This window comes from Ischnura elegans, chromosome 7 (genome assembly GCF_921293095.1).
Source record: "Ischnura elegans chromosome 7, ioIscEleg1.1, whole genome shotgun sequence".
In the NCBI taxonomy this organism is placed as follows: domain Eukaryota; kingdom Metazoa; phylum Arthropoda; class Insecta; order Odonata; family Coenagrionidae; genus Ischnura; species Ischnura elegans.
This window is the reverse complement of record NC_060252.1, coordinates 2658970-2672726: the sequence shown is the minus strand read 5'-3', so window position 1 is coordinate 2672726 and position 13757 is coordinate 2658970. Positions and strand designations below refer to the sequence as shown.

Genomic DNA, 13757 nt, shown 5'->3' with positions numbered 1-13757 from the left:
ACTACAAACTAAGTAACTGTGCTATTATTCATCCATGCATTTAATTTAGTGGAAACTATAGGACGACTGTAAGAAACTCGGGATGAATCTAAACAAGGTCTAATTTTAAGTGATATATTGTGTAAACAAACCTTACGGGTATGTTTCATGGTTCATTTATTTGCTCAAACTGCTGCATGAAATCTTATATCCAGAATATAGAACTTGTGCATCTTTTCGTACAGCCATCGGTACACATTTTGGTGTAGAGTATCGTGAACCTGATATATTTACCTGGAGGCATTTACTGAATATAGCTTTCATGTTTTGGAGTTGAATAAAAATAGCTTATCTGTATTTTTATTTAGTTCCTATCTCTATTTATAAGTTTGTATGTCTGTCTTCTTATAATTGTCTGTATACTTATTTGTCTTCATTCTTTACAGATGTTGCACTGAACCAGGACGATACAGCCACCAATTCTAGTGTGGAAGTTACAGTGAAGAGTTGGCTGGAACATGCTGAAGCAAGGCATAAGAGAGAGGTGTAAGTATTCGTTTGATTATTATATTGGTTTGGGCAAGGAGGAATAATTTTGGTCTGGATACTTTTTTGGCAAGTTGCTCCTGTTAAGGGAGCTCATATAAAGTAAATTTAAATAATTATTAAACATCTTGTAATACAAGGTTCACCCTTCCATGCTAAAGGTAGAGAAAATAGTATTGTTATGTATTATTTTCAGATGCAGATTCCACTACCAAGTAATTCAAACATTTGAAAACAATTTTTGTTCTGCATATGGGAGGTATAATTACCAAAAACATGGTTGAAAAGGATCTCATGCTCTATAAAAGTTCGATGTATAACACCTGTAGAACTTAAGAATGGGATAACTTATTCAACAGGGATGGTAGTTGCACAGTACTACAGAAGCTACTATTTTCTAGTAGCTCTAGCTAACTAAGATGTTTTGAAGTAGGTGTTGTTGTAGGAGCTATAGAAATTTCAGTAGCTCACAGCAGGCTTTAGCTGCTATTCACCTGTTATGTCTCTGTCGAAATGTGAATATTGCCAGTGAGCTAGGTTTTCACTTTTGCCTCGATACCAGACTACATTAGAAGATCTATTTTAATTATTAAGATTGGAAGAATTCGGAGATCTAAATCATGGAATGGCCTTAACTACAGCAAGTTATTGCTAGTTTTTCAAAGTTTCTATTTTTTTAAGTTGCATCTCGGCCAATGCAGCTAAGTGGTTTGTGTGCCAAATCAGTGTGGCTGTTTTCACACTAATCCCAAGAGATCTAGTCCACTTAAACTTCCTCCTTTAAATTTTCTAGTTTCCTTTACTCCTATATCATATTCAGCTCCTCTGCATTAGTCTTCCTTAGCTCCAGCTTATGTAACACTTTTCTTTACCTCCACAATTCACTAACGTTTAGGTTAGGATTGCATTTTGTTCGATACAAATAAATAATATGTCCAGACAAGAATTTAAATAAATAAGGCATCAATTCCATGCACAATATTGAACCTTGGACGTGCGAATTCATGCCAAAGGATGTCCACTGCAAGTCCGCATGTCAGTAAAAAAGGTGGCCTACGGACGTCCTGAAAGTGTCCGCTCCGGACACCTTGAGGACACGTTTAGGTTAGGATTGCATTTTGTTCGATACAAATAAATAATAGGTCCAGACAAGAATTTAAATAAATAAGGCATCAAATCCATGCACAATATTTATTTGGCTTCTTAAAATAATACAATGCAAGAAACTAGATACATATTATTTAATTTTCTTCTTCCCCTGCAACCGCTCCTTGGCGTGCCTTAGCCAGTTTTGGATGGCAACCTCCACATCTTTTTCAGCGGTCATGCTCTCCTGCACTGCTCCTGTAACAATGAAGCATATAAACATTTCATTGTTGCAAGAAATTGTATCTTGTACGTAACAAGCAGATTACATAAGACAGGATGCTACAGTCATATTAGTCACGTGCTTAACATTCTTAAGGTTTCAAAATTAGGAAACCTGTCCATTACAGGCTGAATACATTTTACAAACTTTTCTTTGACTTTTTCTTGTTCTTAAATAAGAAAAGATTTTGAGTAAAAATATTAATATGTTAGTAATGTATATATTATGATTAAGAACATTTTTCATAGAACAATTGTTGAACTAGATTTTAATCCCAAATATGAGAAGACTGTTTGCCTGTTAGACCCTGGTGCACCATCTAGAAAAAAATTCTTTGATCCATCCTTGCCAGACAGCTAAGAAGAGGTCTCGAAAAAGATATTGGAAAAAGCATTCAAATGGAGGATAATATTTCTGAACAATTGGTCTCTGCTTGAAGATTATGACTACACTAGAGTGAATTGTGGAGGTAAAGAAAAGTGTTACATAAGCTGGAGCTAAGGAAGACTAATGCAGAGGAGCTGAATATGATATAGGAGTAAAGGAAACTAGAAAATTTAAAGGAGGAAGTTTAAGTGGACTAGATCTCTTGGGATTAGTGTGAAAACAGCCACACTGATTTGGCACACAAACCACTTAGCTGCATTGGCCGAGATGCAACTTAAAAAAATAGAAACTTTGAAAAACTAGCAATAACTTGCTGTAGTTAAGGCCATTCCATGATTTAGATCTCCGAATTCTTCCAATCTTAATAATTAAAATAGATCTTCTAATGTAGTCTGGTATCGAGGCAAAAGTGAAAACCTAGCTCACTGGCAATATTCACATTTCGACAGAGACATAACAGGTGAATAGCAGCTAAAGCCTGCTGTGAGCTACTGAAATTTCTATAGCTCCTACAACAACACCTACTTCAAAACATCTTAGTTAGCTAGAGCTACTAGAAAATAGTAGCTTCTGTAGTACTGTGCAACTACCATCCCTGTTGAATAAGTTATCCCATTCTTAAGTTCTACAGGTGTTATACATCGAACTTTTATAGAGCATGAGATCCTTTTCAACCATGTTTTTGGTAATTATACCTCCCATATGCAGAACAAAAATTGTTTTCAAATGTTTGAATTACTTGGTAGTGGAATCTGCATCTGAAAATAATACATAACAATACTATTTTCTCTACCTTTAGCATGGAAGGGTGAACCTTGTATTACAAGATGTTTAATAATTATTTAAATTTACTTTATATGAGCTCCCTTAACAGGAGCAACTTGCCAAAAAAGTATCCAGACCAAAATTATTCCTCCTTGCCCAAACCAATATAATAATCAAACGAATACTTACACCTCTCTCTTATGCCTTGCTTCAGCATGTTCCAGCCAACTCTTCACTGTAACTTCCACACTAGAATTGGTGGCTGTATCGTCCTGGTTCAGTGCAACATCTGTAAAGAATGAAGACAAATAAGTATACAGACAATTATAAGAAGACAGACATACAAACTTATAAATAGAGATAGGAACTAAATAAAAATACAGATAAGCTATTTTTATTCAACTCCAAAACATGAAAGCTATATTCAGTAAATGCCTCCAGGTAAATATATCAGGTTCACGATACTCTACACCAAAATGTGTACCGATGGCTGTACGAAAAGATGCACAAGTTCTATATTCTGGATATAAGATTTCATGCAGCAGTTTGAGCAAATAAATGAACCATGAAACATACCCGTAAGGTTTGTTTACACAATATATCACTTAAAATTAGACCTTGTTTAGATTCATCCCGAGTTTCTTACAGTCGTCCTATAGTTTCCACTAAATTAAATGCATGGATGAATAATAGCACAGTTACTTAGTTTGTAGTTAAATTAGTTTATAGTTTAGTAGGTTAGCAAAGTTGGGCAGAAAAAATATATTAAACGCTATAAAAGTTACGTCGGCACTGTAATTTTTTAATCCCTAAGCCTTATCTTTACTGATATAATAGATCATTTATTTATTTAGGACCTAAAATTTTTAATTATTAACCTAGTTCCATCAAACAGATAAAGAGTATAAAAACATTTTGTAAAAAGGCTAAACATTGGTGGTTATCCTATCATAACATTAATGTTCTTTTTCGATGCGTGCGTGAATATACATATCGAAAGAAATCACACGGTGTAGTCCGATTTCAAAGAATTAATAATTTACGTGAAACCTATTAATCATACATGCGTGTTGCCCCCGGTTACACGTAAGTACAATTCCTAGTTATATTTATTGCCAAGAACCCTACTTGATTTGATTTAGGAACGGAACCTAACGGACCGTTTGAACTTACAACAAATTCAGCCGTAGCCTACGTTATCAAAACAACAGGTTCTGTTTTATACGCTAGCACTTACATTATTTCCTATACGTTCTCGCGTACAGAGACTATAGTACAAGAACTTCCACTTTAAATTATATCATGTAAACAAGGAACAAAAGCGAAAATTTCACAATGAACAACGGAAAAAGACGCTACCTTTAGTTGCCAAAAACGGTTTTACTAAGACGGTCATGTTGTTCCAAGCAGAGCCATATTTTTCCTCGAGATGTTACAGGCTGAGTTATAAGAAATATAAGGAGCATGCGGAAACACTATACTGCCGCCAGTGAAGCCAAGAAAAAATTATTTAGATGTCACATCAAACTTACTTGGAATACAGCTGCATCTTTGTAACCACCAAACCACCATGAAACCATGCTGTCTTCGGTGTTCCGTTCCGGTTCCTCTGTTGGAAAGGAGGAACGGAGGAATGTGGAGAACCATGGGAGAACACCTTCCTGTATCGCGGAGTAGCGGTAGATTCAAAATTCGTTCGCCACCAAAAAAACTAGAATTTCAATATAAAGTAAATGTACGGCAGTACTTACCTTCTATTGCCTATCCTTAAATGGGACAATTACAATGTCTAATCTGGGAATGAGGCCATCGATGCCGTGATAATTTTAGGAGAATTCTTACCATTAAAAATTAAAATAAATTTAAAGCGTTATGTTTCATTAAAATACTTTCCAATCAATCGCCTCTGAGATTTTTTAATCCCTAGAGAGTAAATATTAATTAATCAATAAGTTGAAAGAGTTCATTTAACCTGTAGGAATGGAATGTCCCCGAGACGGCTACGCGACGTCCGCAGGACATTGGTACATAATATAAAATTTCAGTAAAAATCGATAAATTCCATTATTCCTGTTGTTAATTTTTGTAAAAGTTGCTAAATTTGTTTAAATTTAAGTAATTTTTATAATCATGAAAGAGTACGGGTTAATTGTTCATCCAACGCTTCTCAACCGTACAACATGCAGAAATTTTTAATTTTTTGAAAGTTACTAAAATTGTTGCTAAATTTGTTTAAACTTTAAAAATTGTTATAAATAATGTGAAGAGTCATAAGTTCGTTCAATTGTTGTTGTTTAACCCGTAAGGCATGTAGAAATTTTTAACGCTCGTAAATGTTACTTAAATTGTTGCTAACTTTGTTTAAACTTAATTAATTGTTATAAACAACATAAAACTTAAAAATAGCGTACATTTGTTGTTCTTAAACCATAGAAGCGGTAAAAATGTCAATTTTTTTTTTTCGTTAAATAGTTTATAATTTCCTCCCAGAGTCCACACTCCAACAAGAGGATTACATTTGGTTACCTAAAATAATCCTCAAAATATCTCTTCCTCCGCGAAAAATTTCCTCTTCCTCGATCGGGAGGGAGTATTCTGGCTTCAGAAACGAGAGAGAGTTTTTTTTCTTTCTCCCTTCTCCTATACTCCCTACTCGGAGGAGGATCTCGAGACTTTCTCTCGGAGTTCCTCCTTGAGGAGGTGAGTGTTTTAAGAGGAAACCAAAACTCCGAAACCCTGCATAATGGGACACTAGCTGGACGTCCGCTGGACATCCGAGATAGGACAGTGTGCGGACGGATGGCCAGGACAGCTGGCGGATGTCCTCTGGCTGTCCTGAAAATCTGCGGACACTGAGAGGACGCGACGGATGCGCAGCGGACGTCCTCTGGCAACGATGTGCTGTGTGGGATGTCTTGTGAGTTCCCAAAATTGAATTTTCACCATTGACGTAAGAGCTAAAAACATAACAAAGAATCGGAACTTCATGAATTAACGCATCAGCTAATATCGGTAAGTTTTGACGGGGCTATTTTGGCCAAGGTACTTTTTCAAGTGTCCCATCCAAAATTTTAAACATTCGTTAACTATTACCATTAACGATAATGTCTAATATTGGCCAGAGCCTTTATTTCCAGGACTGATATTTATTTCGGCAGTAATGGTGGAAATGCACTCTAGATTGGAAGTGATGAATGGTACGCACCAGTCACTGAGGTGTCGTCAGCACCAGTGGCAATGGAGCGCTCCGCCAACGGGCTGCCTTCTTTCTCAAGCTCCTTGCGATACCGTTTGATGTTCTTCACAAGCAAGTCCTTGCGGGTCAGCTCATAATGGTTAGGGAAGTGATTGATTGTCCTGCAATTCATAGATAGAGAATACATTAACAGAGGACAAAAAGCAGTTGGCTGCTGCTTAACCGTTTACAGTCCAAGGGATATACATGTCCCACATTTATTAAATTCTCTCAAATTCAATTACTTATGGTCATGGTGGAAGGGATTGTTAGGACACCAGCCATTCACGTATAAAAAGGAAGTGCTGAAGGATTGGCTGTATTGAAGAATAGGCTCTTGGCTTCATGTTTTAAATTCTTTTAGTGTAATCGTTTATAGTTTCCTCATTGATAAGAACTTTACTTGAAATACTGTTTGTGAGGAGGAAATTAGATATTTTTCAAACAAATAAATGAATAATCAATTAGAACAGGAGTTTCGGTTATCCTTCATATGCACCTAGCCTGAGGAGCCAAAAACTTTGCAGTTGTGCTTTAGTTTTGACAAAATTAGCTTTTGCATGCCATGGGACACATGTGTCCCTCTGGACCACGAGGGAACGAGAATTAGTAATATTTCACGTAAACTGATTTGTAGAAACAGGATGGCCAACAATATTAGCACCGCTTGAAAGAAAACTGAGGAGAACGCAATGCTCCAGACGGAGATGGGTTTTAATTTTTGCTTTGCAACTCTTCTTAAAATGGAAGGTTGGAAACATTGCTTTGTGTCACGGCATAGAGGTATTGTTTTCAAGTACTGCAATGGTCAAATGCATAGAGTATGATAACCTGCTATCAGCATCATGTTTGCTGGCATTAGGATAACCTTACATTTTGTATTTCCATGTGTTACCTTGTGGCGTAGATATAGTTACCATAGATAAGGGCCTTGACACTTCCCATGCGGAAAATAGGGATATGTGCTACACTGACCCCAACTACCCTCCCTGGTACAGACCCTCTGCACCACTTCAATAGAGACCCTCGAGGATGTGGCTGTGGTCGCCATTTAGAAGGCATGCAATGAATCACGTGCTTCTTTCTCACTTTTGATGTGCTATGACGTAGTTAGGCAAAGACACTTATGACCAAACGATGCAATATGCCTAGTATAAGGAGTAAGAAATAGAGGGAGGGCAAGGAAGTACTAAGTAAAAGGGGGCATGGGGTTCCTGCAAAGAAAAGGCACACCATACCGCTTTGGCGTTGCCGACCGACCAGCCCTTTCGTTCTTTTTTAAGAACTCTCCTCCCACTCTGGTGGGGTGGTCCTTGACTTTCAGTCATCCCTCTGTAGTATTTTGGCTCAGTTATGTGCAGGGAATAATTCCATACGATGCATATCCTCTGCTGGTTGAGTGATTCTCTTCATTTTGCCATGATCTGATTCTGAGAGCAGTGAGGTGAGTAAATCCCTTTTATTGTTAATTTACTTCATACATTTTAGCATGATTGTTGGTGCTGATACAATTAATACCTACTGCTTCGTTGCAGTGGTTAGCCAACTGAAAAGAATGGCAGTAATAGAACGCTTATTTGCTGTACCTGATGATGCTTTAGCGATGATGAAGACAATCTTTCGCTTGACGAAGATAATTTATGCTTCCTTGTTGAACATACTGACAACATGGGTGTTGAAATTATCATCGAATGCCTTAAGGCATTCTGGAACAATTGTTCCAGAATTATCACTTGCCGGTCCATCTTCTTCATTGCAACCATCGTCATTGTTGAAGTCATCAAAATCCATGCCAACTAAAGGTGGAAAATCAACTACTCTCCCTTCAACTTTTGATTATCCAATGACTCAACAGAAGAAAAATGAAGTAAATGCCATACTAAAATAAGTCAAAGCAAAGACATAGGATAGCACTCACCTGGAAGCCCCAGAAATCACATTTCCAAATGGTAACAGTTGATTATGAATATGGAGCAGTGAACCTAGATGTATAATTTAGTTTAGAGCCTAGTTCTCATCATGTATTTAGAAAAGCTGGCAGTTTTGACAAACTGGTATCTCCTAACTTTCAATAAAGTGCACTTAATACTAAAAAAAATTGGGACATCTTTCCAAATTACTGCTGAAGAGATTAGTGCCTTTTAGGGATGAATTTAGTGATGGGTTATCATGTGGTTCAGAGTTTTAGGGACTATTGGTCCTCTTATCCCATCATGCAAGAGTTGTGCATTGCCAATGTAATGTCTCAAAGGCATTTTGAACTCATTAGGAATTCTTTGCATTTGTGCTAAACACAAATATCTGAAAATGCCTTCATGGATGAGGCAGTGGTGGCACGTGCGTATACGCATGTTAGCAAGTGCACACCCAAAGATGAATAAATTATAAAAGAAAACTATTCCTTTGCAACGCGAAGGATAAAAGTACTGTCTGCATATGCAAGAAACATGAGCCTCCGAACGCTACAGCTATCTCCTTTTCGAATTCACCGCTCTACAAGCGTGCGATCCCGTGGCATCATGCCGGGCGCATTTTCGGTCTGTGCGATCGCTTGAGGGTGCTCTGGCGGGACGAGGTAAGCGGGGGGGTATGTGCTGTTCAAAGGGGCGATGGGAGCAGACTCAAAACCATGCGAGTGCGCAAGCGCATATTTTTGGTGACTGACTAGCAGGTAGTGTAGTGGTGTAGCCGCCACCTACACTACCTGCGCCCAGGATCCTAGTCCGTCTACAGAGCCATCTGTATAGCCGTTTTCTACACTACTTCCTCATAGGGTGTAAGGAAAAGAGAATGAATTTCAACTACCGTCACTTGTAAAGGTGTGTTGAGAAAAATTATTTTCATACATGCTAATATTATTTCTGTTCATGCAATTTTAAGGGTAGAGTGTACCAGTGATATGTTTAGCTTGCTATGTATTCTATTACGACGAAATATGATGCTCATGAATTAGGATTAACATAATATAATTAAATCATCCTATATCTGCTCTAATCCACACCCTAGATAAATTACCACCAGCCGCCACTGGGAAGAGGTGCACTGAATGTGCAAGAAATAAAATAAAAAACCAAGAGGCCAATGTGTGTGGAATATGCCAGGTTCATTTGTCTTACACAACAGAACACAAGTCATTGAAGAGTTATCACTGTACTTAGGAGAACTTCAGTCACACGAAAATAATGGCACTTGACATGTTGCATTTTTTGACGTGGGAATTTATTAATAAAAAAGTTTTATGCATAATATGCCAATTGATAATAGTAAAAAAACAATAATAATAAGTATATAATAACAATAATAATAAAATAAAAACAATAATAGTAAAATAAACAATAGTTTCCTTCATCAAAGAAAACGAAAGGCATTGATTGCGATTCGTTACCCACAATTAGTGTATTATGTAATAATATACAAATTATTTGGTTTTAGAAATCCAGTTTAGACGAATTTTAATGGCCAATTTTAACCTCAACAATAAAGTAAAATGCTATTATGTTTCAACGTTGTGGATACTCAGAAAAACTTGATTTATTTACGACTTGATCTAATTTATGGGCATGCTATACGTTAGTGTAAGCATGGAAGTTTAAGATTTTGCATAAGATTTAGTATAAGAGTGATAGTGTTAGGCCTCGGGTACGACACGAGCGGCGGGCGGCGAGCGGCAACCTGAGCGGCACGTGAGCGGCAGCGGTGGCTACAATACGAGCGGCAATTTTCTAACCGCTCAGGTTTATCACCTTTTCTAACTTCAGTCTTCCTTTGTTTGGCCGTATTCTCACTACTTTGTTGTTTCTCCGCTTACATTTTCAACTACACTGAAGGATGAATCTACTGAGCGGCGAGCGGCAGTGGAAAAGAAATCGGTCTGGACTTGGAACCATGAGAGGCACTGGGCGGCGCCGCTCACTGTAGCTCGCCGCTCAAACATATCGTACCCACCCTCAATGGAATTACACGCAACTAAATGAGGCCCGATTTCAGAGCGGCGCCACTCACGCCGCTCGTATCGTACCCGGGGCCTTAGAGTGCCCGCTTGCCATCAACTCCCATCAACTCAGTTTTGCTTGTGGGGTAACAGTAGATCCGGTTGTGGAGTCATGTTTAGGTGTGGCTCTAATACAGTAAAACCTCTATGCAGTGAACCTCTTTACATCATAAACCTCCATACTTCATACCACCCCTACAGTCCTGTATGATTTACATGTAAATTTATTGGCAAACCTCTTTATATTGTAAAACCTCCACTTATAATACCAAGGAGATACCCCGGAGATGGCCTAACTACCTCCACAAATCATACCGAGACAACAAGAGACCATTAGTGCAGCCGCGATAACGTGCATGGAATGGAATTTTCAGCAATAAATGTTTCACTCTTTTTTTATGTACCTTAAATAATCTGTAATTTTCACGTTAATCATTAGTTGTGGCCATTTTGTTCAAAATAACAGCATACCCAATAGTGAATAAGAAAAAAGGTATTCAACTATCCTAATCATTTTAAGTGACTATTGAATTTAGAGAGATCACATAATTTTCTCTCGAATCATGCTAACAATCATACGATAGCGCTCGCTTTCTGTAATTATTAAATAATAAATGTATGTTCACTGATGCATGCATGTTTGTTTAAACACATAAATATAATGGTTTAAAAGGCAGAAGTGCCTTTCATTTCCGAAGGATATGAAAAAATGGTGCCTATCACTAAAACCTCTCTATAGTGAACCTCCGTACATCAAATTGCCCAAATTTTGGTCCCCACCATTACAATATAAAGAGGTTTTACTGTACCTTGCACCCTCTTGGTGTGGGACTCGGTCACCTTGGGAAGTTGTACAGGTAATGTGAAATGTAGCTACCATTTCCCTCCAATAGGGAGGCTTCGAGAGTGTCACGTGATGACACGGATGCAGGGCATGTCCATGAGGGCAGGGAGACGGGGGGAGTCTCGGGCAGTGCATGCGGGAAACCATGCATTTGTTGTGTGCGTAAATTAAAGCTTTAAACCATACGTTTTACTTTTTCCTTACTGTGCCTTCTCTGAACCCAGTCTTCTTAATTAAGCTCAGCCCTTACACTACAGACAATATTCACCAGCCCAATTTATAGAAACAAAATATTCTACAATTAATAATCATTATGATTTTACGACTATGAAAGAATTTTACCTTTACTGTCCATAGGGACATATTTGTCCTGTCTGAATCTTGTAAACTATTAGGAACATTGATTTCAGATAAATATTTTGGAATCTGTGCAGTGATTTTAACCTAAAATTTTATTTTGCTATGCAAATTAATGGCCGCAACCCTTATGGATCTTGAAGGGTTAAACTGAAAACTGAGGACACACAAGAGGATAAGCATTTAGAAACAATGAATAACTCATTCACTTGTTCAATGCAATTCATTCTCTGCAGGAGTAATGATCCCTCTTCATGATGATTAATCACCTCAAAGGAGTGGATGTTATGTGACTTTCATCAGAGGAAATAAAATGGAAGATGACTTTACAATATGTAGTAATAAATTTTATTGATCCCCGGACATAATGACACCCAAGTCAGCACAATTGTGTTAATACATATGTAATACAGTTATATTACAAGGGTTTTCTAAAACAAAGTGTTGTCTATGTTGTCTTACAGTTTTAATACAGCATCAAATAGCCTCTAAAACAATAGGGTGGTTTCCTATTTTTAAAATGACGATATCTATTTTTCCCGATTAAATGAAAAGTGAAAATTTTCAAGCATGCAAAAATGTGACGGCTATGTAAGAATGCTGGGAAAAGCCTGTGTGATGTCTTTCTGGTTTGGGCTGCTGCCGTGTGAGGCCACATTGGTGTGAGGCTAAGAGCACTGCTATGATGCAGGCTGCTTGCAGGCAGCAGAGTTCCCTTCTAGCAGGTAGCGCTTGGCTTAAATAAGGATTATTAACACCCTATCAAACTAAGGAAACTTTCCGACTATAGGCAATTTTAATAAGTCGTTATTAAGAGATGTTTCCCTGAGCTCTGTACCACATGCATGCATTGGTAATCTTAGACTATGTAGAACTCCTGACTACTCGTATAGCACCTAGATCCCTGAGACATCACGTGGAGTGGCATCGTGTGGCCACCAATCTAGCATATTTCAAATGAGGATAAAATTGACCATTGCCATTCGTCTAACTGGGATTTCTAAAACCAGATAATTTGTATATGTAGTAAGAATACACTTACTGTGGGTAAATAATCACAATCAATGCCTTTCGTTTTCTTTGATGAAGGAAACTACCCCATTGTATCATGGTTAAACAAACCTGAATTATAAATGTATTACATATTGTATTTTTTTGGTAATACAACTATACTACAGTTGTAAATACAAGACTCAACAGGTTTTACCTCCAGAGCAGGGGCGCAGCTAGAAAGTAAGGCTGGGGGGGTTTCAGGTGCAACTAATACTGAAGTGCCTGGGGGTGTGGTATACCCTCCAGGGTAAGCGGTAGGTGCGGGGGCCCTCCACAAGAAAAAAAGTTAAGATAAATGGTTCAAAATGCTGAGTTTTACGGCCTTCTGAGGAATATTTTTTTAATACTCACACTATTCTATAAGCAATATTAATCCAATTAAATAAAATAGATTTAACGTAAAATTTCTCTGAGCTCTGGGGGGAGTTTATCCCCCAAAACCTCCTCCCTCACTGTGCCACTGCTCCAGAGCATTAGTTAACAGTCCCCTATTTATGAACAACTGTTAACTACATGGACCTGGAATTAAATTGTTGATACTAATTTATCCATTGAGTCTCGCAAGCTTAATTGCCTCTGATTCGTATCATGGCTTACTATAAAACCTGTGAATGTATAGGTATCAATGAAACTTTCATGAGGTAACACTTCCCGATTTCCTTTTGGTGGAGAGAGACCAGAGAATAACCATAATTATATCTTACTTGCTGAGTATGCCAAAAACATCTTGGCATATTATTAAAAAAATGTACAAAATTGAAGAACCGTACAGGAAATAACCTTATAGGCAACATCTTGAGACATGATGGCCTGATGAAGACAATTGTCGAGGGACAAGTGGATGGTGAGAATGGAAAAGGAAGGCCCCGAACAAAATATATGGAACAAAAAAAGAAGAATGTGAAAGAGAAGAAATACGTAGGTGTGAAAAGATTAGCTGATCCACTCAACTCCCTAGGATTGTAATTAGACAACGAGGTGAGTTTGAGGAACAAGGGTAGCCTTTTTAGTGTCAGGAATGAAGAAAAATATAAGATACAATAATGCAATTTTTTTAAAAAATTGTACTCTCTGCAATATTCAATGCTCTTTTGCATTCAATGGAACCAGTTGTTATAGCATTTATTCCATTCTGAAGTAGGGGTAGTCAAAATGGCTGTTTCGCAGGCATCGACCATTTCATCAGACATCTGGAAGCAAATTTCTCATAGCAACTTGCAGTTTAAATAAT

The 13757-nt window shown here is 37.7% G+C and overlaps 1 protein-coding gene across 3 annotated transcripts in view; it reads right to left on the bottom strand.

The window, feature by feature from the left end:
* LOC124162879 (polyglutamylase complex subunit TTLL1) overlaps positions 1 to 13757 on the bottom strand; it is an 82474-nt gene that overhangs the window by 51940 nt on the left and 16777 nt on the right. For all 3 annotated transcript variants that reach the window (XR_006865698.1, XM_046539570.1, XM_046539571.1), the window contains exon 3: positions 6252 to 6403. Coding sequence is in view for 2 of the 3 variants with exons in the window: in XM_046539570.1 (XP_046395526.1) it covers positions 6252 to 6403 (152 nt within the window). In the remaining variant the exon portion in view is untranslated. The remainder of the gene's footprint in view (positions 1 to 6251; positions 6404 to 13757) is intronic.